General features: G+C 40.5%; 1 protein-coding gene across 1 annotated transcript in view; it reads left to right on the top strand.

Annotated features, from left to right (window-relative positions):
* Positions 1–27,500, top strand: part of ptprt (protein tyrosine phosphatase receptor type T) — a 218,938-nt gene that overhangs the window by 15,792 nt on the left and 175,646 nt on the right. The window contains 1 exon segment of the mRNA XM_072683369.1: positions 18,963–19,259. Coding sequence (XP_072539470.1) covers positions 18,963–19,259 — 297 coding nt within the window.

The following is a 27,500-nucleotide window of genomic DNA, read 5'->3' as shown; positions in this document are numbered from 1 at the left end:
ACAGTAGTGGTGCCCTCTGTGTTCTATGAGGTGTTTTAAAGAACCTCTTTTTATTGTTTTTAATCTATTCAATCTGGCAACATCTTTAAAAGGTCCTTAATCTTCATGGTTTGTCACAGAAACACTGTCTTTACTAAGGAACCCTTGCAGAACCCTGTAATAGCGAATGAAAAACGTGTTGAAGGTTCTTTAATGCCCCTTAAAAAAAAAAAAAAAAAAAAAACTATATAGAACCAGAAAGGGTACCACTATTGTTACTGCTGAGTCACGGCTCCCCATCGCTCTGCTATTCAGTACAGGAAAGGTTCAGATGTTCACTACACTCAAGGCAAAAAGGGTTCTTTGGCTCTTTTTTGGTGCTAAAATAATGTTTAAGGGTTCTTTAAAGAACGTTCTGGCTAATTATGTACTGCACTGTGTTTGGCAGGTTCATATACACTATATTAACACACTAACCCGTTTTATACTAACAGGAAGTGATGAAGTGTTGCTATGGCAACATACCTCACTGATGCCGTTGCTGCTGCACTTGCGGCATAATTTTAGACTTAATTTTAGCTTCGGCGAAACCACACCAGAACCGCTTTGTCCTCGGTGAATGTTGTGTGAGTTATTGGAGCTAAAACCTCAAAGTTCATGACTGTGTAAGCATTTAATTTCGGACAGTAAAATCAGTATATAAATATTCCTGTATGTTTCCATTGTTTTGGACAGTAGAGACACTAGCATTACTGCTACTGAGTGCTGATTGGCTGATTGGCTGATGCTAGTGTTATTGCTAGTTATGACACAATAGCTTGGCATGGTGGTAACTATAGCCGGCAGTGAATGTCCTGGCCAGCTAATGCTATGCTAATGTTCAATGGGAATGTGTTTGCAGGGTTAAATATGATCATTATTACAATAAAAAATACAGATTTCTTTAATCAGTGAATAATTACTCCCCTGTCTGATCATGGCGACAGCCGTAAAGCGATTAGCACTCACCGACAAGTCTTATAACTGGAGCTGTAAGGCTTTATAACACCTAAATGCTCTTATTAACCTAATAAGTTTGGACTCACTCGGGAGCGCTCTCTAGTGTCCGACAAACCCGAAAGTGTTAATTCTCTGACCACACTCAGAAACTGACCGGTTCTAAGTATACTCAACCAGTTTGTACAGAAGTACCTGTATTCACTGAATAATCCACCTTACTGTGTAATACGCCGTGCTGCATTAAGGGGTTAATAATAATTAATACTACACACTCAAAAACGAATTAGTATCCAGTTGAGACAAACACTCTGCCTGTCTCTGTTCCTTTATATACAGGTCAAAGCTCTTGTAGACGGTTCTGCACAGAGCTTTGACCTGTTGCAGACGGTTCTCCTTTAATGGTTCTTTGTCTGGTTAAATGGTTCTTCATTTCATTACATTGATAGTTTTTTTATAGAACCTTTAGAAAAAGAACCCTTTTTACTACTATATAGAACCTATATTTATTAGAATGTAAAACCTGAACACCATTTTATTACTATCTCCACTTTACACTTCAGTTCTGTATGTTCTGTGTTCTGTATGTTCACTAAAGAACCCTTATGGAACCCTTCTGAGGAGTCTGAAGAGTTTACACACAAAATCAAGACTGTGATGACTGGTGTGGTATATTCATTGGCTAATGCAACTGTTCATAGGCCTGAAGGAATGGTAAGGAGTTGAGGAATAATATGTTGAGGCCCATGGGATAGACTTGGAAAGGAGAGTGAGATCCGTTCCCAGACCTAATGTGAGAAACTGTACATGAACTGAATGACCATTCGATGCTGTGTAGATTGGACATACTTCTGGGTGTACATAACTGAGATGTTAAGAGATCCAGCTGTGTCTTCAGCACGTAGGCCACGTAAGTAATGGTGGGGGCTAATGAATATTCCTTATGGAGGAAATGCAGACATCCAGCATATGAGAACAGTCCAACAACATATGATGTATAGTAGGGTATAAAGCGTAAGGTATTGAGAGAGAGAGAGGAGAGAGAGACGAGAGGCACCCAGAATTGGCGGACTCTCTCCACACTGTACTTTTGATTGGAATAAAATGTTTCATTGTTACACCTGAAGAACAGTGGCTTCGAGTCTTCTTTTTCAACAACGTCCGCCTCTGAAAAGCTATCCACGACACTGGTTAAAGGGTTCCTACCCTGTTCTTTGTAAAAAAAACTTTTTGTAAGAGTTTCCCTGCATGTGTTTATTTTATATATATTTATAACCTCTATAAAAGGTTCCACTTATAGTAGCAACAAACAAAGTATTCCAGTCTTGTTATAAGTAAAAGTAAATATAGAAAGCAGACGAGCGCATCCCTCTAACACTCCTACCTCTACATTCTCCTCCCTGTGCAGCACGGCTCACCTGTAAGAGCTCTGGAGAGGAGCATAAAGCCATGAATGTGATGGTGAATGTACTTTAATCAGGTCCTCTGTTATTTGGTTGAGTCTGTATTTGGTCGGCATGTTGATTCGGTCAGGATGCCCCAGCCGACTCTGCGCTGTAATCTCATTTTAGCGGCCGCGGCCCGCGCTGGACGTTTTAAATAAGTCTTTGGAGGAGACTGATTGACTCTTGTCGTTCTGCCGGATCGATTAGAGGAGATTAAGTTTGTGCGCTTCATAAAAATACAGCGCACGCTTTCAAAACACTGAACTCAATAACACTGCGCTGAATAATAGATGGGAATATTTTATTGTTTGATTTTATTGATTCGCTGCTTTTTTCCAGCGGTAAGAGTCTTGGCTCGGCGGCGGCTTTTCGCTTTTGTTATTGGGAGATTGCTTTTAACAAACAGAGATTAATGTCATTGAGAAGTCATTCTGACAGCAATCTACAGCTTGGCAAAGAGATGGACGAAGAGAGAGAGAAAGAGCGCGAAAGCGTGAGAGAGAGCGAGAGAGAAAGGAGACCTATAATACATATTAATTTCCCTCTTTCATATACAAGGAAACTACTCAGGCAAACACTTGGCGAAAACCATTTCCTCTGAAATTCTTTTGTTATCCGTCTCCTGCCTCCGTTTATTAACACTAAATACTTCAAAGCTGAATCTCGGATCGCTCTTATGAAGGCCGCACCCCTTCGGGACCGCGCGGGTGTGGATTCCTGAGGAATTGGTTTTTCTAGCAGCACCAGTGGCTATAAATCAAACATTAAGGATGAATAAATCAACATGTTTACACCGGAGACGGATCCGAAAGCTTTTAACGTAAATGTGACGAGTTGTCCCGTCGAGGGTCTCTTCATTAAAAATGAATAGTGAATAGTGAACAGTGCGGCTCCTCCACAGGCCTGTAAGATCAGTTTCTGATCCGTTAGCGCACAAAACAGAAGGTAAAGACGGACCGTCACCGCGAACAGTACAGTAACCCACCATCGAATGAAGCCACTTCAGGTCAATGTTAAAGGAACACAAGGGGGTTTATTCTGTAGGACCTTTATTACATAACCGCAGTTCTGTCGTGTGAACATCAGATAATCTGATTACTAATTATAATTCCTTCCTTCTCTTTCTCATCCATACTTTCTTTCTTTCCTCTTCACTTCCCTTTCTTCCTTTCATCTTTTCTTCCTTCTCTTTCTCATCCATACTTTCTTTACATACTTGTTCTTTCTTTCTTTGTTCTTTCTTTCTTTTTTCTTTCTTTCTTTCTTTCTTCTCTTTCTTTCTTTCTTTCTTTCTTCTCTTTCTCATTCATATGTTCTTTCTTTCATTCTTTCTTTTCTTTCTTTCTTTCTTTCTTTCTTTCTTCTCTTTCTCATTCATATGTTCTTTCTTTCATTCTTTCTTTTCTTTCTTTCTTTCTTTCTTTCTTTCTTTCTTTCTTTCTTCTCTTTCTCATTCATATGTTCTTTCTTTCATTCTTTCTTTTCTTTCTTCCCTTTTTTCTTTCTTTCGTTCTTACTTCCCTTTCTCATCCATCCTTTCTTTCTGTCTTCTATTTCTTTCTTTCTTATTTTCTTTCTTACTTCTCTTTCTTTCTTTCTTTCTTTCTTTTTTTCTCATCCATACTTCCCCGTTCTAGTTACAGACTAAACAGCAATGGCTATTGTGCATAACAGGGTGGTAACAGAGTGTGTATTGTGAATTCTTAATTCCATTATTATTCATTTTCTTATAGCAGAGCTTCAGATATGTACTAATAAAGTCTGTAACAACTAAAGCTTAATGCAGAGTAAAAAAATGCTTTAGAAATATCTAATTCAGACTTTATTGATCAAAGAACCTTAATTTGTGTTGCTTAAAATAACGTCACAGAAACAGGACTCGGTGCTGGAAGTGTGGGAAGAGGCGAAATGTGGATCACAGGAATATTTTCCCTTAATTAACTGCCGTGTCTTGGCGGAGAGGGAGTGAAAGGCAGCTGATAGTCGGAGTCGAGGCCCCAGAAGGAGTCGGCTGATGGAGGATGTGTATGGCTCTGGGTGATGTTTAATGAACTCGCAATGATCAGGAGTTCTGATACCAAAAAACAGCCCTCGAGGACGCCGGCGAGCCATGAGTGAGAGAGCGGGCGATAGTGGGCCTGTAGCTCTGGGTGGTCTCCCACTGCGGGGCTCTGAGAACAGCATGTTTTCGTGAACCTTGAAAGAAAGTAAAACGAGATGATTTCCCTGAAATCAAGGGCATTACCCAGCCTCCCTTTACTGCAATAACAGCGTCTTGTCTTCTGGGAAGGCTTTACACTAGATGCAGGAACATTGCTGTGAGGAGTATTTCATTGCATTCAGCCCTGAGAGTGAGAACATCATTTAGGCAGCCCAACATCTCTCAAAAGTGAAGGAATCATGGGTCTAGCGCCTCTGCTGGCTGGTTGCAGTATTATGTGTAGCTCCGCCTATCCCCATATGTCTTAGTGAGCCAACTCCGCCCATTTTCCATATCATTTTCCTTGTCTAAACTGTCCTTCCATCTCCAGTGTCTCCAAATCCCAGCAGTTAATTCTTCCTGTGCTGACATCGGCCCAATTTTTATTTCCCCCCAGAAATCAGTTTAACTCTGCGTAAGAAGATCGTAAGAAGGTGGGGCTGCACTTAGGAATGAAGTGATTGACAGCTTTGGCTGGAAGAGAGCGGTCTGCCAAATGATTAGGCGAGTCTGTCTGGCTCAGCCTCTGGTCTCTGCTCGACTCCGATTGCAAATTTGAGAACATGGCAAACAGTTATGGCTTCATTTCTGGAGAGAGGAAGGGGACAGCATCCATGTTTTCTACAGTCATTGCTCCAACCCATCCCAAAGCTTTTGGTTGGAGCTCAGTCTCTCCAGATTGCTGGGGGTCTTTTATACCCCGCTCATGTTTTCATGGCTGCTCCAGAATGTCCCATTCTATTGGTCACTTCTTTTCCACGGAGACTGTACAAGCTCTGTGTAAATGTCTGTGTATGCAGTGGTTCACCTTACATAGTTTAGATGTGGAGAAAGTCATTCAGAGAGGGATTGAAACCCTCCATGCTAGAAAAACCTACCAGTTAGAATTATTCACAGTGGTGGTGAATAAAACCAGACGTCTGGCAGGTTTGGAGTGGTAAAGTGGGGGAAAGCACCACCTCTGGTTTTGGCGAGGCCAGGAGAGCGATACCTCGCTGACTGCACTGTCACAACTGTAAAGTTTGGTGGAGGAGGGATAATGCTATGGGTTTTTTTTTAGATGTTGGCCTATGGAACCCTTAGTAAAGGGAAATCCTAATGCTTTTTGGATAACTGTATGCTTCTAGGGATGGAAAATGCAGGTCTTAAAAGTAGAAATCCACCACAGTTCCATTTCTTGTAGCTTCCAAGTTTATGGAAAAAATTGAGGAAGGCTCTTTTTTTTGCTCCAGCAAGGTCCATAGAGGTGTGGTTCGCTGATTTGGGTGGTGTGGAAGAACTTGACTGGCCTACACAGAGCCCTAATCTCATCCCCATCCCACACTTTTGGGTTGAACTAGAACAGAGATTGCTAGCCATGCTCTCTCTTTCAACCTCAGTGTCCCAATAGTTTTGTCCATATAGTGTAGCTACAGCACTCTGCAGAGCTGCTCTCTATAACAGTTCCATGCTCGTGTGTGTGGTGTTGTGTGTAATGATGTGTTAATCAGTCACTGGTGATGGCCACTGTCTCTGCATGAGTGCTGCTGATGATCCAGGCTGTAGGAGGGGGTTGTGATGGGGGGCTCTGTGTTTGGGTGACACTGCCCTGTCGCTAGTCCACTCTGCATTAAGGGACTGAATGGAACAAGGAGTGTTTAATTGCCGGCTCTCATAATTGCCTTCAGTGAATTGTTTCCAGGCAACGCATCCTAAACATCATCATCCCGGTTTGATGACTGGAGGAAAATGAAGAAAGGACGTCTTGATTATATGCGGGCGAGCGTTCGCCTGGAGGGAGGAGAGGGATTTGTTCAGCTGTCAGAATCGCGGAGGAGATTCAGGATCTCTTGACAACTGGGTGTTTTTTTCACTAAATGTCTGATATTTTAAGAGCTCACTCGCTCACTCACTCGCTCACTCACTCACTACTGCTACTGTTTAACAGTTCAGTGAGAGAGAGAAAGAGAGAGAGAGAGAGAGAGAGAGATAGAGAGAGGTTGAGTTAGAGAGGAGAAAAAATGAAGGAAGATATAACCTATAGCAGTTTAGCCCCACCCATCAATTTACAGCAGTTTAGCCCCACCCATCAATTTACAGCAGTTTAGCCCCACCCATCAACTTACAGCAGTTTAGCTCCACACAGTCAGCCTACAGCAGTTTAGGCCCACCCATTCAGCCTACAACAGTGTAGCCTGGCCAAACAATCAGAACCAAGCTTGTTTATGTAAGGAGGCACCGCCTCTTTATTTAAATGAAATGAAATTAAAAAGCTTTTCTGTATGATCAGCAGTGTGTGTGTGTGTGTGTGTGGGTGTGTGTATGAGAGAGAGAGAGACTCAAATTCACTGACTGAGTCTGAAGTGATGTCTTTGAGGGGGGAGCGAGGCGGGGGGGGGGGTTGTAGAGAGAAAGAACATCCCCTTCTTCTTCATCCTCTTTGAAGCTGTCACCTTGTCTGACGTGCATGACTGCCGGTAGCGCGCTGACCAGAGCAGCCTGACAGGTATAGATGCCCTCGCTCTCTCCAGACGCACACACACACACACACACATACACACACACACACACACACACTCTGGGCATGACCACCATACTGTGACCACACTGAGGGGGATAGAAATGAGAGTCAGAGGGAGCTGAAAGGAGCTGCTTCTCCAGTACTCTGATCCGGATTCAGACCTGCAGTTAGATTCAGATCAGACCAGCTCTCTGTACTGTACCATACTCTGTGACATCCCAGAAACTACTGGACCTCACAATGATCTTGCCATCTCCTTTGAGAACTCACTGGTCACTCCATCTACAGAAGCTGGAAGCCTTGCTGCATTCTCTCTTCACTGGCTTCCTGTAGCTGCTGCCCTCATCAGATTCAGACCCCTGACTCTGGCCTACAAAGCCGAGACTGGACCAGCCAGCCCCTCCGTACTTGATGGCAATGGTCAAAACGCTGATCTGCACCGAGAGCCCTTCCAGCTTCAAGTATGGCTCGGCTCGACCCGCCATCCTTTAAGATCCACGGAAGATGAGACGTCCAGACTTTTTACTGTCCTGTACGGAAGTGGTGGAACGAACTTCCCCTGGGTGTCCGAACAGCAGAGTCCAACACTCGCTGTCCTCAAACCCAGACTGAAGACCCTCCTCTTCTGAGAGTACTCAGGTGAAGAGAAGAGTATTATGGTCTCCATATTGACTTGTGTTTAGTAGAGTCTAAGATTAGAGGATCTGAATTTTAGTCTATTTAAACTAGCTGAGCTTCTTCTTCAGTAAATAGTGAAGCTCTTCTGTAAGTCGCTCTCTGATAAACAATGTAGATCTTCAGTGTAGATGTAAATGACTTGAAAAGAGCCCAAATTCACCCTTTTATTTTGTTCTCCCAGTTAACAATATTCTACAATGTTCTAGAATGTTCTCCAATGTTCTCCCCTCATTCAGATACATACTGTGATAGAAAGGCAGAACCTGTTCTACTGGTGCATCTCGTTGTGGAACAGTAGGAAGCTGACTGGCAGCATGTCGGCTGGCGTTTTTGGGGAATGTTGAGTCGGCATTCTGTGGACATTATCTTCTGTTCGGGTCTGTATCCCTGTCAGAATTCCCGTCTGTTCCCTTTAGAACCTTCACTGCAGCTTTTGCGTGTTGGGCAGTGGAGCTGTATTAGAGCGAGGTGGAGAGTCGGCAGCAGGCATGGTAACTCGGACCTCCTGCAGCTTCCTGATCCCTGAATAACAATGGGCTCCGTGGCCTTTTCCAGACGAGGTCATTCGGGAGAGAGCGGAGCGGGTCGCTCGGTGGGAGAGGAATAACAATATTGTAACCTTTTTCCTGCGTCTGATTAAGCTATCAATTAAAATTTATGTCGTGAGACAGCACGCGAGGAGGCTGCGGGGGTCCGGGTCCTCTCCAATTGGAATGTTTTTTTTTTCCGCAAGAATAATTAAAACTAACGACTTGCCCTCTAAAGCGGCCGAGTCAGCATGTTTGGACTCATTAGTTTGTGAATTTCAAATTGAAATGAACGGAACATGGTCACGGGTTAGCAGACACTTTGTTTCTGAGAACGTTCCGGCTCAGGCACTGGTGTCAGCTGTTCTTCTGGGAACTTTCCTACGATAGAAGAATACTGTTATCTCACAGGCTGAACTGAAGGTCAGAAGAACTTTTTGGTCCAAAGACTTCCCACTGTTTCCTGTATCATCGGATATTCATTAGACATTAAACATTAAAACCACTGACATCTGAAGTGAATGATCTCTTTCTAATCTCCTGTCGAGGGGTGGATCTACTAGTCAGTGAACAGTCAGTTCCTGAAGGTGATGAAGCAGGAAAAATGAACCAGACTGTGATGTTCTAGACAATGACTGGGTCAGAACATCTCCAGAACATCAGCAAGCAGGTCTTGTGGGGGGTTCCCGGTATGCAGTGGTCAGTACCACCTACCAAAAGTGCTGCAAGGAACTAAACTCCAAGTTTCTCACTGATACTCATGGAGGCTCCGCCCACCTCACACCTTACAGGACTTAAAGGATCTGCTGCTAATGTTAGTCTTGGTGCCGAAGAGCACAGCAGGACTCCTTCAGAGGTCTTGTGGAGTCTCAACGGGTCAGAGCAGGGGGACCTACACTATACATAATTTTTAATTCTGAAAAAGGATTTTTAAGAATATCTTTTAGATGTTTTCAGTGCATTTAAAGGTTCTTGGAGTTGTCATGGTTCTATAGTGAGCATGCCTTAATAAAAGAGCCCTTGAAGAATGCCCTTTTTAAAGTTGGACCCTATGTAGTGTAGACTGGAATATCCTAAGCTGTAAGTAGTGTGTACTGCCAATGTAATTTCAGTTATTGTTCAAAGTCATATCTGTCCTACAGGATGTCTCTGTAACTCCAGCAGACTGGATTATGGGATTTGCTGTATTGACAGATCTGTACTGAGCTCAGATAATCAATATCACTGCTGACAGCAGGCCTTGACTCTCTGATCACTGTTCTGACCTGCTTTCCCGTGCTGATTTACCATCCTGCTCTTTCCAGCGTGTCAGCTACAGAATTAAAAGTATGAGTATCAATAATCTGCATACAGGGCGTCTCTCTGGATCATGGTTAACTAGTGCCTGAAGCTGGAATATGGAATGTTATGCAAACATTAGAATATGAATATGTTAAATCATGTTAAATCGAGTCTATATACATATGATATTTCTCATTTTGAGATTTTGTAGTCAGAATGTTCTAAGATTAAATAATTTATTACTGTTTTATTCCATTAATTTTGACTCTTCAATAAATAACGTTAAAACACATAAAATATTCTATAATGAGGTGATTAATCTTACAATATTCTAACAACAGTTTTAAAATAGATAGTGTGTGACACAACATTGTTTAACCCCTCATACATACCGTTTACATTTACTCAAGTAATTGTAATGCGATCAGTAGTTAATTTATGTAATTACACATTGTTTTTATTTTATTTCTTATGAATTATTGCCATTACGTTTTTGTTATTATATTATTGTTTTTATTATTTTTAGTTTTCTCTGCTGTTTGAACAATGTAGCTGCTTCTGTACAATATGTAAATAATTGAATTGATCAATAGGAGCAAAGTAGAAACATTGACTTTCATTCAGAGTTCAGAACATTCATGCCACTTGTTTTTCATTGGACAGTGACCATATGTGTCAAATATGAAACCTCTCATTTGCTACGTGGATCATTTCTGCTATTGTGGAGTTACACCAACCTCCTTCAATATGTCACCTTTACACTATAACGCAGTTATTACATCCCCAGGCTGCTCCTCTCAGTTCCAGATCGTTACTGTTCCTCATATTAAACCAGAACAGTCCATCAGAGACACAAGAATCTCTCCCACCAGCGTTCCCGTCAGAATCACAGTGAGGTTCCTTCTTTCTCTCCGACCCTCGAGTCTGAAAGCACTTTAGCTCTCAGTCGCGAGCGGCGATGCCAGTGCACAGCGGTTCAGACTCTCGCTCCCGGCCTCGGCCTAATGTCCCCCAAACTCCCACAGAGCACATGCATATAATCAAATATAATCACGTCCTCCTGTTGCTTCAAATCAAGATTCTGAGTGAAACACACCACACTCCATCATTCCCTCACTCCTGCCTACTGTTAGATATATCATGATCCTCATTGCATGAGGTTATTGCGGTAGGAGGGCGAGAGAGAGAGAGCGGGAGGGGAGGGGGGATTCTGCTGTTCTCTTGTTGTCCTCTAGCGAGGTTTAAACGATTGGTTTGAGATTGACTGGGGAAGGAAAAGGGTGATTGCTTTTTTCCGGCCTGTCCTCGAGCGTTCAGATGAAGGCGGTTCAATAACAAAAAAGGGTCTTTAGATTGAGAGTCCCAGCAGTCCATTCCATTTCTAGCATTCTAAATATTGCTCTTTTCTTCCCTCTCTCTCCTTTGTAGCTCTGAATGGAGGGGATCCAGTCTTAAAAAAGATATTTTAAAAGGTTCTGAACGCTCTGAAAAGGTGTGTATATTAACGCTGTCAACGTTAAAAAAGATTAGCGCATTAAAGTTTGCAGATTAATTGTGTGCATTAAAGTGTTAACCTTTTTGTACCGTAAAATAAACCTCTTACCAAGTTTGACCTCACCTTCCTCACCGTAGGTCGCTCTCCTGACAGAGCCTTTTATTTAGCGGTGTAAACACAGCGTCGCTACTGTTGAGCTATGAGGGTAAATTGCACTTAATTAATGCTGAAATATGGATTAAATCTCATTTTAACTTGTAATTAATCATAATTGATCACAAAATAGTGTTGTTGTAACTTTTTAATCGATTGACACCACTAATATAAACCAATTATATAAAAGCCACCTGGATTAAAAATGGCACTACAGTGTTCCAGACAGCACTTTAATAGCAAGTACATTTTCAAAGTCAACATCAATGATTTGTCGGTAGATATCAAATACACACTTTTGACTTTTGTTTATTTAGTAAATGCTGCACGTATGAATATTTAACTTCTTCAGACTGGTACTTGGTGGAACCCCCATTTGCAGCAGTACCAGTGTTAAGCAACTCACTGACTGGGAAGGAATGTCACCTGGTCTTCCTGCAGATCTGCTCTGGTGGTTCAGGCTGGTTGGATGGCGCTTGTGTGAGTTTCGAAATAGTTCCTCACATTCTCTATTGGACAGAGCTCTGATCTTAAAGGTGCTTTATTATTTAAAGGTCACATCTCTGTTAAACAGGTTCTTTGTGGAACCAAAAGTGGTTCTTCTATGCAGGTTTTTGAAGAACCTTTTGCAGCACCTTTATTTTTAAGAGTAGGCAGTGCTCAGTGATGCAATGCATCTTAAAGTTCCTCACAGTTAATATTGCAGCTCTTACTGGAAGGTCCAAACACTTCATAGAATAGGACTCTCTGGAGCAGATCATCATCATGACCCTATTGGCTCCATGCTGCCTAATGCCAGGCGTGGGCTAGAGGGGTATAAAGCCCCCCAGCATTGAGGAGCTGTGGAGCAGTGGAAGAACTGTGTTCTCTGGAATGATGGTGGTGGAGCTTCATCCAGTACTTTTGGGATGAGTTGGGGACGTGGTCATCATCCAACATTCTGACCTCACTTACACTCTTGTCGCTGAATGCAATCAAATCCTCACAGCAATGCTCCTCCAGAATCTAGTAGAAAGTCTTCTTCTCTGGACAGTAGAGGCAGTTACTCCAACAAAAGCAGGATCAACGCTTTATTTCCCTTGATTTCAGAAGAAACAATGAATGAGCAGGTGTCCCAATTCTTTTGTCCATTTTCTGTATCTTTTATCAGTGCAGACTTGGATCTTCCAAAGCACACAGCTGTTGAACACTTATGCACCCAGAACATCTACCAATGTTTATTTGAGAGCATAGAACCAGCTACTGCTCAGGAATCTGAGTCTGAGACCTCAGAGCTGAAGTTGTCAGGTCTCTGAGTGGTGGACAGGTTCAGCACTGAGGACACTAAGTAGACCCCTATGTGACTCAGCAGGCCATGTGTGTGGATGAGGAGATGGGGTAGCTCCTGCCTTTCGAGCACACGGCCTCTCTTTATAGGGTCCACATTCTTTATAAAGCTCTTAACTGCATCTTCAATCACCTCCATCGTCCAGGACCCTGTCCTTGTACAAAAGCCATCGTTGACCGCTGCTCATAACAGTAGCCGAGTGTGATAAGATGTCTCTGGGTCTCTGGGATGGGCTGTGAGCTGTAAAGCTCTCTCACTGCTGCTTTAACTCTAGCTGAATGCCCTCGCTTCAACCTGCAGTCAGTTTCACAAGACTTCTCCATTGTTCTTCAAGGCTGCAATGTCCTTCAGGTCCTTTGTTAGCCAACAGATACATCATGAGCCATGCTGTTCCCTCAGAGCTCTCCATTAGTGATCAGAGTGTAAACACTGTAATCCGGATCAGACTGAAGGAGTCTAAGATCAGATTTACTGCTTTTATTCAAGAAAAATGAACACTATTAGAGCTTCATACTGAATATTAGTGTTATTAGAGCTTCATACTGGATATTAATGTTATTAGAACTTCATACTGGATATTAATGTTATTAGAGCTTCATACTGGATATTAATGTTATTAGAGCTTCATTCTGGATATTAATGTTATTAGAACTTCATACTGAATATTAGTGTTATTAGAGCTTCATACTGGATATTAATGTTATTAGAGCTTCATACTGGATATTAATGCTATTAGAGCTTCATACTGGATATTAATGCTATTAGAGCTTCATACTGGATATTAATGCTATTAGAACTTCATACTGGATATTAATGTTATTAGAACTTCATACTGGATATTAATGTTATTAGAGCTTCATACTGGATATTAATGTTATTAGAACTTCATACTGGATATTAATGCTATTAGAGCTTCATACTGGATATTAATGCTATTAGAACTTCATACTGGATATTAATATTATTAGAACTTCATACTGGATATTAATGTTATTAGAACTTCATGCTGGATATTAATGTTATTAGAACTTCATGCTGGATATTAATGTTATTAGAACTGAGTCACTGGGATTACTATATTACTGAGTATTTTAAATGCTGAAAGAAACTGGAGTAATTAAGGCTCTACACAGAGGGAAATGTAGCATCTGTTCACAGCTTTGTGAATCTGGTTTGTTTGAGAGTGTGTCACTCTGTGGGGTGATGAGAGTCTTCAGGAGGCCCGGGCTCTGTTGTTCTGTGCTCCAGGTTCTGATACTGAGTAAATTATTCAGCACTCTGGTTCTCTCTGGCTCGTTTGATGTGTTCTGTTTGGCTGATCTCGGTTTTAGACGCCTCTCCTCTGTCTCAGACAGCTGATTGCTGTTCTTTTTGGTAAAGTGTGAGTTGTGGTAACTGATGGTGACCGATTTCAGCCCTCGATTATCCTGGAATGAAAAGGTTAGCGAGTCTTCCTTCAGCAGGACAGGTGTAAAGTGCAGCTCTGCAGAAACAGAGGTGTTATCTGGGGTGTGGAGCGCTGGGGCTTTGAGCTAATGCACTCACAGACCCCGCTGCTTTTGTTGTGGCAAGATCTAGCTCACCTGGAGCAGCTTCTCACGAGATTCCTCCCCCACAACAGCGCCGGACGATATACATCTGCCTATATCTGTCCATCACAGCAATGTCTACATTAGCATTTGTAGAATTTGGCCAAGTGACTTACAGTCTAGGCAAAGGTAGGAGGATGTCACTGTTTACAATGAGATTTGTTTTGGAGCAAATGTGTAATTATTTACAAACAAAAATATAAACAATATTTAAAAAAAATAATTCACAATATTCTCTTACTAAACCACACATCTTAAATGTTTTAAAGGAGAATCCCAGCAATTTGTAAACAGTTAAGACTCATTCAGAGCGGGAGTTTGGTGGGTTTGGTGTGAAACGCTCAGTTCTAGATAAGCTCCCCAAGTCAGAACACAGTGTTCTACAGTGGAGGTGAAGGGAAGCAGACGTCTGAAGCTGCACAGAAAGTTCTTCACCTAATGCCTGATGACTGAGACACTGTTCTACCAGAGTTCTGAGAAGAGCTCGGATCTAGAACCTGCTTTTAAAATCAGATCATTAAAATGGTGGAGGGATACATGCTGCAGGGTGTGGTGCGGCTACAGAAAGTAGTCCCTAAAGAGAACTGCATTAGTTGAGATTCTCCACTATTTTACCCTCATCATCATCATCATCATTATTCCATATAAAACTCAGAAGACTCGTGGAGCTTCACTGATGAGTTTGGAAATAAAATATGCGCTGGATCTGTGTTGTAGTCATGGCGATCAACGCCTTGTTCCATTGACCACCACTGTACAGAAATCACAAAATTCACACCAAATCAAAGGAATTCCTAAGTTATAGAAAGTGACTCATACTGGTGATTGACAGTGCTTATCTATTTAAAGGAGGGTAAGAGATACTTCTGTATATAATGGTCCATTATTTGCTGCTATTTACGTGTCCAATTACATCACTGAAAGATCTATTGACTTCTTTTGACAGCCCTGCATGTTGTAGTCATGGTGACCCCTGCTTAGTAGCTAATGGTGAACAGTTTGCTGGAACTGCACTGGTTTATACTAATAAACAAATGTTTGAGTATATGGTTGTACTGTAGGTGTGATATACAGGCTTGACCTATCCACTTCGCTTAACTGGCTGCTCACTCATCAAAAATTGGGAGACAGTGTTGCTATGGAAACATTAGAGGATGACTAAAGGCATGTTCTACTGAAACCAGTTTAAGTGCATACAGTCATTCCACTCTGAAAGTATTGTGATTTTTTTTTATTATATTTTAATCAGTATCGTCCAGCTCTAAGCCTCATACTGGAAGTCAGAGCCTCCTCCTCCTCTCTCTCTCTTCCCAAAGAAAGCCGCGAGCAGAAAGAGCAGGCAGACGACCGTTGACCCATCCTATTTTTATGTTTTTGTGTTTTCCCTCATTCAATCTTTCTCTTCTTCTATCTCTCCGCCGGTGTCTCTCGCCCTCGTCTGAATTGCCCCGTTTAAAGTACCTATGCAGCTGGGCCTTTTGGACACCCATTGATATGTTTATTGCTTGCAATTTCCTCACTTGCCCCATGCAGGGGGGGTGCGCAGTGGGAGCGGAGGAGTTGTGATAAATGTTGCGGTGCACTTGAGCTCGGGGAGATCGCGGCGAAGCGCCGCGGCGGCGAAGCACAAGATTGATTTCTTTTCGCCGTTCCTCCCCAGTGCCTGCGATTAATGACCCTCTCTGCTTGCCATCCGTCAGCTCTTCCCCTATCCCAGCCCTCACCCGGGCTCTGAAAACCCACCGATGCCACTTTGTTGAACTCCTGAACCCCTCCTCTCTAAAACTCCCATTCCTACAGACCCTGCCACCCGCAGATCATTAGCATATCGCTAACATACTTACATTCCCCTCTTTGCTTCAGATTAATGACGTTGCTCTTGCCCTCCACCTGTTCACCAGCAAAGCCTCGAGCCCTCGCTACCGTCCCACAGTGGGGGGCCGAAGTGTATGGACATGTTCCCTCGCCAGCCCAAAGCCGGAACAGAGCTGTAACTCAAGCAGACGTGCTGAAAGGGTGAATTAGCCGTATAGGATTTTCCATCTCAAATTAGCAGTCATTTTAGATTAGGGCCGAAAACCCGCCCTGATTAGGGGCAGATTAGCCATAATCAGGCCCTTGGAAACGAGGGATTTGGGGCTTCTCTTGTTCAGCATTATTTTCTATTGGTTTTTCTGGGATTAGGCTGCGGACACAAAGCTAAGGATGCTGAAGAGGCTCGTTTTCTGCTCTCTGAAGGACCGGGAAGTGAATCGCTTGGCAAGCACACCAGAGGCCGCAAAGAGGCCGCAAAGTCTTTTCTGTGCGAAACTGTCAGCGAGATCAGGAGAAAATAAGAAAGCGAGTGAGGATGGAAGAAATACTGCTGATGGATTCGCATTGTGAGATGCCCAACAAGCAGATAGTCCAACCTAAACTTGCTCACAGTGCAATAAGACTGAAGAGGCTTCATTAAAGGGTTCAAATTTAAACAAAGTCATTCAGAATCATTCCGATTGGAAACTGTTCTACAGTGGAGGTGAAGGGAAGCAGACGTCTGAAGCTCTACTAAAAGCTCCTCACAGAAAATTCTTCACCTAATGGTGATGAAGACGCTGCCTGATGCCTGAGACACTGTTCTACCAGAGTTCTGAGAAGAGTTCGGCTCTAGAACCTGCTTTTAGAACCAGATCATTAAAATGGTGGAGGGATACATGCTGCAGGGTGTAGTGCGGCTACAGAAAGTAGTCCCTAAAGAAAACTGCATTAGTTGAGATTCTCCACTATTTTACCTTCATCATCATCATCATCATCATCATTCCATATAAAACTCAGAAGACTCGTGTAGCTGCACTGGTGGGTTTGGATAGGAAATAAATTATGGGCTGTATCTGTGTTGTAGTCATGGCGACCGATGCCTTGTTCCATTTACCAATACTGTTAATAAATCACATACAAGTTTCAAGCCTCCACTCTGAACTATTGAATTCTGCAGAAATTTTTGAAAGTCAATGAAATTTCCCTTCATCCAAAGAAAGTGACTCATACTGATCATTGTTAATTGTTGATTATGTGTGTAAAGGGCAGTAATTTGCATTAAATTAAAACTTTTCTTCTGCCTTTTCAGGTACAGTCGAACATTTCTATTGTGGAACTCTGTTGTACCACTGTTGGATACTTGTTCACCACTATATATATATATATTATGTACGTTTCTGTGTCAGTACACCAGAGCTGTTCATGTGTCGGCATTTCTAAGGCCTGGAACTTCTACAATGGGCACTCCTGAGAGATCTGGGGAACTTGTAAGCTTCTAAAGACGCTAAACCCTCCTTTCACATTTAACTCCCTTAAGGTACAGCGGAAGATAAACTGAAAGGAAGCTTCTGGCCTTCTTTATGTGATTGCTCTAATCTAGAGGAATTAGCAGGACATTGAGGACAAACCGATTTACATGTTACAACCCCACTGCAGGCAGATCACAGCTACAGCTCCATTTACTGTTTCTCTGAAAATCGGGTATTTTCTTGTATGTCGTGCTGCTTTACAATGAGACTACCATTATGAAGTGCTCCAGAGTGGGAATTATTCATACTACCTTACTTCAGTAGAAATGTTGGTTATCTATGCTTTACTGGAGTAATTATTTTCTCAGACGACTTTTTACTTCTACTTCTCACATTTACACCCAATTATCTGAACTTTCTCCTCCTTACTTTTTAAAAACAGCCTCGTTCCTCCTATTTCATTTCCCTTTGTTTTCATTCCGGCTTGTCATCCTTCAACGAACAACAAATTAAAAAAACCCTCTCCAGAAACATCTCTCCATCCGGAAACCCACCATTCATACCATTCTGACTCCCTATTGGTTTATAATAGATCCATCACACCTGCACACGTCCCGTCACTCTCCAGCAGCTCACAGCAGACGTCTGTAGTCTAGTATGAAGACTGTGTCCGTGGCAGAGACTCAAGAGAGCTGCAGTGAAACGTTCCGACTGAGCCCCACATTTACACTCCAATAAAGCTTATTGATCACACGCCTCTGAAGTCTGACTTTCTGCAGCGTTACAGAACTTCTAGACAACGACTCCTCATATTTTCCTCCATGAAGCTCATGTTAATGCTCAGTAGAGCACAGAGACGCTCCTTTAATAGAGCTGATATTACTGAAATGCTTCATTTTCAATGGGCAGATCTGCAGCTGAAACAGGAGCCTAGTGCAGCCCAACATTTTTAACATCAACATTTTAATAGAACATTCTCCTCATTATGACTTTTAGAGAAATGGGTTTTGGGGAGGGGGGGGGGGGTAGTGCACTATAGACCCCTGTGATGCGGCCTAAGCTTTCAGCCTTTGTTTTCCTTCCATTACTTTTATTTTCTACTTGAAGTGGTTCTGAAACCAGTACTTTTACACTTTTACTGGAGTAAAAAGCTTAAGTTGATGCTTCAGCTTCTATAGTCTAAGTTTTTTAAACCCTAGTATCTCCACTCACTTCTACATGAGGAATATATGTCAATACTTTTCACATCTTTATTTAGATGATAAAAACCTCGTTCATTAGTATCATCAGTTCTATCACATAAATAAAAGGTCAACGGGGAGCTGCACTTTTCCAACTGTGCCTCTCTGACTAATGTTGGATTGGATTGGATTTGTGTCTTGAACTGGCCCAGAAAATGTTCTACCTCAGACCCAAAGTTTGTTCCGGTTTGCGTCTGGAGTAGTCCTACATCGTTTATAATAGTTTATTAAACAGCAGTTAACATGAGCTCTTCCTTCTTCCTTCTTCTTCATCTCCCTCCTCAGATCCAGTGAATGGTCCTCAGAACGTGAAAGTGGTGGACGTCCGTGCGAGGCAGCTGAGGCTGGAGTGGGATCTGTTCACGTATGCCGTGACGCGCTGCCACAGCTTTAACCTGACCGTGCAGTACCAGTATATATTCAACCAGCAGGAGTTTGCAGCTGAGGAGCTGATCCCCACCTCTTCCCACTACATCCTGAGAGGCTTGCGGCCTTTCGTGACGGTCAGGCTGAGGCTGGTGTTGGCCAACCCTGAGGGCAGCAAGGAGAGTGAGGAGATTGTCAAACAGACAGAGGAGGACGGTAAGTTAGCAAGAAAGAAACACTGTACTGTATATATATATATATATATATATATATATATATATATATATAGAGAGAGAGAGAGAGCTTAGATACTTATTTGGGTTTATTCTAATGTTATATAGAGTTAATTACAGGTAGACGCTCTCACTGACCACTGACTTTATGTTTATTTGGGTTTATTCTAATGTTATGTAGAGTTAATTACAGGTAGACACTCTCACTGACCACTGACTTTATGTTTATTTGGGTTTATTCTAATGTTATATAGGGTTTATTACAGGTAGACACTCTCACTGACCACTGACTTTATGATTATTTGGGTTTATTCTAATGTTATATAGAGTTAATTACAGGTAGACACTCTCACTGACCACTGACTTTATGTTTATTTGGGTTTATTCTAATGTTATATAGAGTTAATTACAGGTAGACACTCTCACTGACCACTGACTTTATGTTTATTTGGGTTTATTCTAATGTTATATAGAGTTAATTACAGGTAGACACTCTCACTGACCACTGGCTTTATGTTTATTTGGGTTTATTCTAATGTTATGTAGAGTTAATTACAGGTAGACACTCTCAGATCCACTGGCCATATGTAAATTAGTTTTAATTCTAGTGGTATATACACTTGCTGAGTTAAGCTTTGCTTTAATAAAGCATGTATACTGTACTGTACACATTAGGACCAAAAGTGTCTCACTTTTGAAATGATCAGATCTCAGCGTTTATCTCTCAGACATGCAGAGGAAACATCTCCGTGTTGTATCAGTAGACTAGAATGAGATGATTTACACTGAAATTTGCGCGACGGCTCCAATTAATCTGGCACAGCGAAGGTCGTCTTCTCTATCAAGGACGGAGTGCAGAAAATAAGTGTTACTAGAATTGAATAAGAATCAGTGCTTCCCTCGATGAGATGCTGCTCTTGTCGGACTGCGAGCGGATGTAATTGACAATGGTGTGAAAGATTGGTTGATTGCATGCCGTCCTGAAGGATGTGTGTTTGCTGTGAGGTCAAAGCCAGTACATCAAAGCTGGAGGTTTGTTTGATACAGGGACCATGAAAGCTTGTTGCTGGTAATCAGGCGGCCTGCAAATGAGTAAAGGCTTTTTTAAGCACTGTGTCTTCCACAGAAAGCCTGAGGTAGAAGAGAAGAGTAAGACGGAAGAAGAAGTGATCCCATATGAGCCCTCAGCGGCGAGATAGAGGAGGGTAACACGTCGATAGAGGGGGTAAAATGTTGCCTATTGCAACTTCTTTGAAGCCTAATGTCCTGCATTAGGGAACGTGGTATAATGACCCACACTGAGAGCCGTAGCTGCCACGGGCTAATTGGCTTCACAACGGTGAAGCGCGCGCGAGAGAGAGAGAGGGCTTGCGGTTTTGTGTTTGCCGTCTTTATCTTTAGGCTTCTTTTAAGCAGCTCTTGGGGCCGGTTCTTCAGAGAGTTAAGAATCCTTCGGTTTTGTTTTTGAGCTTTTGTGTGGAACCTCTTGCATGTTGGTGTCAATGGTGCTCTGAGTTCTGCGGTCTCTCAGAGTCGAGTGCCGGCTGTTTACTGAACAAACGGACAGCTCTATTCAGAACAGAACCTCTCACTTTTGTGTTGCGGTGGTAAATTAAAACCTTCTCACAAAACAACCGCAAACCGGTTCCGTATGTTTTATAGTGTCAAACTCTTTGTGCAAATAAACAGAAGTGATCCAAACTGGTGAATTACTGGGTTATATTTCCTATTTAAAAGTTAAAATAGAAGCACTGTAGTATTGATCCTAACGAGAATTGCAGAGAATCCCAAAAACCCTGTTAATGCATTCATAATGCATTAAAGAGTAAATATATTTATGATGTATTATATGTCATACTTAATCACGTACAATATAATATAGCTATATGCATAACACTTTATAAAACAAGAGGTTATAATCCAGTATAAAGTGTAGTTTAGTGTAATATAACGCATAAAAGTTTTATGGCAAGGAACAGTATGCTATAATGCATTATATACAGCATTATGAAATTATACTCAAGATAGAGTATTCTCGAGATATACTGTATACTTGCTTTATAGTATAAGTATTATGGCTATATATATATATATATATATATATATATATATATATATATATATAGTTCCTCAAGGACCTATAGGTCTACATGGACCCATTAAAGAGCCCACATTTTACTCTGGAAAGTATTAACAAATAACAAAATATTGAATCTCCAAACTGGGAACCTTACTGCAAGATTACAATAAATAAGTAAGTTTGCAAGTAAATCAAAAAATAAATAATTGGAAGGCAGTGTAATTAGATTGTAATTTTGGAAGTTTCTTGGTCTATTGATCATTAAATGCTCATACAGTGTAAAAGCAGCTGGATATTATGTCAAAAAATGAAATCAAATATAAAACAGCGGAGCTGCAAGAGTTTGCTCTGTCAGTGGTGATGTAGAGGAGCCGTTACAGCTTAATTGAAGAACCCATTTCTTTTAAGTATCGTCCAGCTGGCTATCTGAAATCTCAGGATTGTAAAATTTCAATTAATAAGTTCTTTTTTATTCCTTGCTGTCTTTAATTGCTGGTCTGTGTTCCACACAGCACTTTTATGATACACAGTTTTATTTCCCTTGAAGAAAAATGAGGCTGGTGAGAGTTGAGGACAAATGCTAACTGAACACGGATGACTGACATTTCATAAGTTCTCATATGCACTGATTAGCTGACTGATATTCTGAGATGAAGGAGTGTAAATATATTCCAGCACATGAGCGTGACACTGATTGATTGATTGATTGAACTGTAAGCAGATTTGTAACTGACGAGATGTTTCCACACTTGCTGATTCCAACAATAGAGGTACTGTCCGTCCTTCTGTTCAAATAATCAGTGCAGTTGTAATATTAGAGACTGTATCTACTGTAATACCACTAACCTATAGTTAGTGTTTACCTGTAATTAACTCTATATAACATTAGAATACACCCAAATACACATAAAGTCAGTGGTCAGTGAGAGTGTCTACCTGTAATTAACTCTATATAACATTAGAATAAACCTTAATAAACATAAAGTCAGTGGTCAGTGAGAGTGTCTACCTGTAATTAACTCTATATAACATTAGAATAAACCCAAAGACACATAAAGTCAGTGGTCACTAAGAATGTCAACCTGTAATTAACTCTATATAACATTAGAATAAACCCACATAATCATAAAGTCAGTGGTCAGTGAGAGTGTCTACCTATAATTAACTCTATATAACATTAGAATAAACCCTAATAAACATAAAGTCAGTGGTCAGCGAGAGTGTCTACCTGTAATTAACTCTATATAACATTAGAATAAACCCTAATAAACATAAAGTCAGTGGTCACTGAGAATGTCTACCTGTAATTAACTCTATATAACATTAGAATAAACCCAAATAAACATAAAGTCAGTGGTCAGTGAGAGTGTCTACCTGTAATTAACTCTATATAACATTAGAATAAACCCAAATAAACATAAAGTCAGTGGTCAGCGAGAGTGTCTACCTGTAATTAACTCTATATAACATTAGAATAAACCCAAATAAACATAAAGTCAGTGGTCAGTGAGAATGTCTACCTGTAATTAACTCTATATAACATTAGAATAAACCCAAATAAACATAGTCAGTGGTCAGTGAGAGTGTCTACCTGTAATTAACTCTATATAACATTAGAATAAACCCAAATAAACATAAAGTCAGTGGTCAGTGGGTCAGACTGTGCTGTTGGTCAGTAAAGTTACTGAGATGCTGATTAGTAGATCACAGGTTTGGGGGCTGATCTTCTCTGTGAACTCCAGACACTGTATGGACGTGTTCAGCTCCACCAGCAGCTCCCCTGATTCACTGTAATGAAGGACTGAGAAGATAAACTGGGTGTTGGATGGGAACTGGGAATACTGGGCCTTCCTTCAGAAGCGCACATGGAACAGTTACAACAGCCATGATCACAGTGGGTTATTTATCAGCACATAAACAGCAGCTGCTCCAAAACTTACGTCAACAATGAGTGCACATTGAAGAACAGCTGATTTCACTCTTTAAAAGGACTGTCTGAATACTTTTGGACATTTAGCGTACACGAGTTGAGGATAATGATGCACAGTTTTATTGTTTAAGAGAGAATGGAAACTCATGGGGATGGGAATGCTGTCCTGATGTTTGCTGTGTTGGTGTAGAGAGAAGCCCGGGGTGAATCTACATCAGGATCCTTGCTCTGATTTAGAGTAATGATATATAAACAGAGCAGTAACACTCAACTCTTCATTAATAACTGCAACTGATTCAAATTAAGTAAGTTGGGATGTAATTAATCCAACCTCAAAACTCCAAACCTGCGGCAGCACGGCAGAAGCTGCCGTGGCTGATCTTCTGTGTGTATCGGTGATCAATGCAGCCAGGAACAGTTAACCAATAGAACATCAGCGAACCTCAGTGTGTCTTAGGGACAGTAATAAAGGACTGAACGAGGTTTTGGGTGATTTGTTCATGAGGGCATTCTACACTCTAGACAATAAAGGTACTACAAAAGGTTCTTTGAGCGGTGTCATTGAAGAACCACTTTCGGTTCCCTAAAGAAGTATTTTTGTAACAGTGATGTGACCTTTAAATGGAAAAAGAACCTTTATATCAAGAGAAAGTTTTTTTCTGCACACTCACACATCTCTGACAAACATGGTTCTTTATGGAACCAAAAGTGGGTCCTACTTCTACCATTCATAGCACAAACATTTATCTTGGCATTTAAATTTAGTTTAAAGTGCAAATTTTTCTCTTTCTCTTAATTTTAGTGTGTTTTAAGGACTTAATTATTATTTAATTCCACTGGAAGAATTGAGTAATTATACCTAAATAAAACCTAATATCAGTAGAAGGTCACATAAAAAAACAAACATTATGTATATATGATGAATTATTATTATTATACATTATGAATATATTTTATATAGATATATTACACACACACACACACACACACACACACATATATATATATATATATATATATATATATATATATATATATATAAATGAACAATGCTCCAAAATTACAAAATTAATTACTTGTAATAAAATCTTTTCTTTAGTTTTCCATTGAACATTAAGAATGTCCTTCTGGAAAGCTGCTGTGCTGGAGATAGGAGGGTTTGATGTGTGTGAGACGTGCCGGGTCTCTGTAGTAAACAGTACAGTATGAGTGGATGTGAGGAGATGAGGGATGCGGAGACGGAGAGATTTGTGCAGGAAGGCTCAAACTGATTAAAAGTGAAAGATTTTCCTGATGAATTGGTTACATAAACAGTCCTGACAATCTGAATCAGTGACAAAGTAACATTATCCATTATTCAGTCATGCCGATGGTGTTTTGAAGTTTTGATCATAAATTAATTTTAATGCACATCTCTCTGATCTCTCTGGTTACTCAATTCAGCCGTTAGCGTAATGAACAGTGAACTGATTGAATGTAAAAGAGAAGTGATGTATTAATAACCAGCCTGTTAGTAAGCAGCACTACATCCATACTGCGTCACACATATTAGACTTGCTGTACCACTTTATAAAAACACTACCCTTATATAGGCTAATTAATAGTTATTTATTTATCATAAACAGATTATAGATCATTAATAACCAGTTAAAACACAAATAAAAAGGTCAACAGTGATCAACCAGTGTTTAACCTCTCAGCTTCAGCAGATCTTCCTCAATAGGTTTCTGCTATTGAACCCCAATCAGTATCAGTCTTTTGCCTACAGATCTTCATCTGACCACCTTGTTTCCTCCTGTTTAGTGTTTAGAGTCCACTTATTAATCAGTTATTAACACTAATAAACAGCAGAAAGTCTCTTATTGTAAAGATCGGCACTGCTGAAAATGTAAAGCTCATCAACATCGCCCAGAGCTCAGACTGTGAGAGTAATCTCTTCATATGTTAATGAGCTGATCATATGATTATTGGTGAGTTCAACTGTAGTCAGGTATTAACAGAGCTCTGCTGAATCTGACAGGCTGATGGAGAACCCACAGTAAGATCAGCATCCAGCAACATCTGAGCTTTAACAGTGTGGAGGAATGTGGAGCTAACAGTTATTCCTTTTATTACTGTGTTAGAACTGATTGTTGAGGACTTATGAAGTGTTTATGACCTCATTAATAACTATTAATAAACCATTTTTAAGAGTATATAATGACCAAACTCACTGAAACAATGCAGACATTGCTTATTTAACTTTCTCTATTCATAAATCCTTTATACGTTTGTGTGTTTTTCAAGCATAAGCCACAACAGATTGGTCTCAAAGAAACGTGACGTGAAGCGTACTCCTTTCTTCTCAAATTAATAAATAAATAAACAAATGCAGCAATATGGAGCTTCACAAACGGAGCTGATGAAAGACCTTCTCATCTAATCTTCTCCTCTCATTTGATGTGTTTTAGTTAAAAGGAAATCTCATCGCCGGCCACATTATTGCTTCCCAGCCTCTGAAAAGGAAAGCAGAAACAATGTTTTCCAGATTGAGGCGGATTCGTGAGCGACGCTTAATTCGGAAATTTCCCGGAGGGTAACGGGAAAGCGCTCCGCATCCATTTACAATTAATTTCTTTCTGCTTGTTTTTAAACAGTGTGCAATAAAACGCTGAGAACAGAGGCAGGGTTTAGGCTTATGAGATTAGAGCACATCACGCCAGTTTATACAAAACGCTTTCTTTTTTTTGGCTTTATCTGGAGCTGGGGAGTTTGTTTTGATATGGATCGGTTCTCTCTTGCTTATTCAACATCCCTTCTCTTCTTTCCCCCTCTTTTTTTCATCTTTTTGCATATGAAAACCCATAATTGCCGGCCTTTGTGTTCGCAAATTGACGGACATCTGCAACATTTCATTTGTAAAGCAGAGCCTATCATCTCTCTGTGTGACCTTATATGGGGATAATTGCAGGAGGGAGAAATTAGCATGAGGGCCAAGCAGCAGCTCTTACCTTATTAGGTAAACAACAACAACAACAGACACAACAACACCTCCGTCTACTGAAACCTGCTAGGGATGAAAAGCAGGGCTGTGGAAAACTCCTGCAAACGCACTTTTCACTTTTCAGCGTTTCTGAAGCCACAGAAAGTGAGGGGGCGAGGGTATTAGGAGTGGGGGTCGTGATTTGGTCGGGTAGGGATGAACAGAACAGAAACAAAGAAGAGAAACTGGACGACTGCAGTTCTAACATAATGAGACATGTCAATCAAAGGCTTTGTACAGGAAGCTAATGGGTTTTTGATGAGTGTAACCATGGCATACACATCACTGACACACAGACTTACAGACATACACACACAGATGCTCAGCGCTGGACCAGGCTTAAGTCTAATTATGCTCTGCTGTAGATGGGGTTTAATGTGCTGGGGCCGGTGGAGGCTGATTAGGTTTAATTAAAGCTTCAAACTAAAGACTTTGATTTAAATGCAGTTAAAACAGAAATAAATCAGTTCCATGTCATAATAATGCAACCCTTATTAAGAGCTTATAAATGGTCATGATTAGGTTATAAACACATATAAACATATAAACATATATTTTGATACACACACACACACACACACACACACATATATATATGTGTGTGTGTGTGTGTGTTTCTATTCTACTTTTAGATTTTTAGATATATGTATTAGATGTTCCTTGCTATAATATATATATATATATAATTTTTATTATATTTATAATTATTATTATTATTAATACTTATATATTATTATTATTAGTACTAGTATTATTAGAAGTATTATTGTTGTTGCTGTTATTACACAAATAGTATTTGTGAATATTTTTATATCATCTAATGATACAAATTATATAAAAAATAAGACAAAATAGGTTAATAATCCTGGTTAAACAAAACAAATTTAAAAACAAATAAATATGCAATAGAAGCTTAAAATGTTTTGAAATGTTAAAGGAATGTAATTATATTTTAATTTAGTCAATCAAGACCATTACTACTACTTGACATGAACAACCTAAGGCAGTATTTCTCAACCGTGGTCCTAAGAGATCTAAGAGGCATTTCAAATTACGTATGATAATAATAATAATAATAGTAAAAATAAATACATTCAATTGATTATACGTAACAATGACATAACTATTAATGGTCATTAACAAACTATCAGGTGCTGATTGAGCTAAAAGTTATTGAATATTATTATAAAGC

The sequence above is a fragment of the Salminus brasiliensis genome, chromosome 7 (genome assembly GCF_030463535.1).
Source record: "Salminus brasiliensis chromosome 7, fSalBra1.hap2, whole genome shotgun sequence".
In the NCBI taxonomy this organism is placed as follows: Eukaryota; Metazoa; Chordata; class Actinopteri; order Characiformes; family Bryconidae; genus Salminus; species Salminus brasiliensis.
The sequence above is the reverse complement of the archived record's forward strand: the minus strand, read 5'-3'. Positions and strand labels throughout refer to the sequence as shown.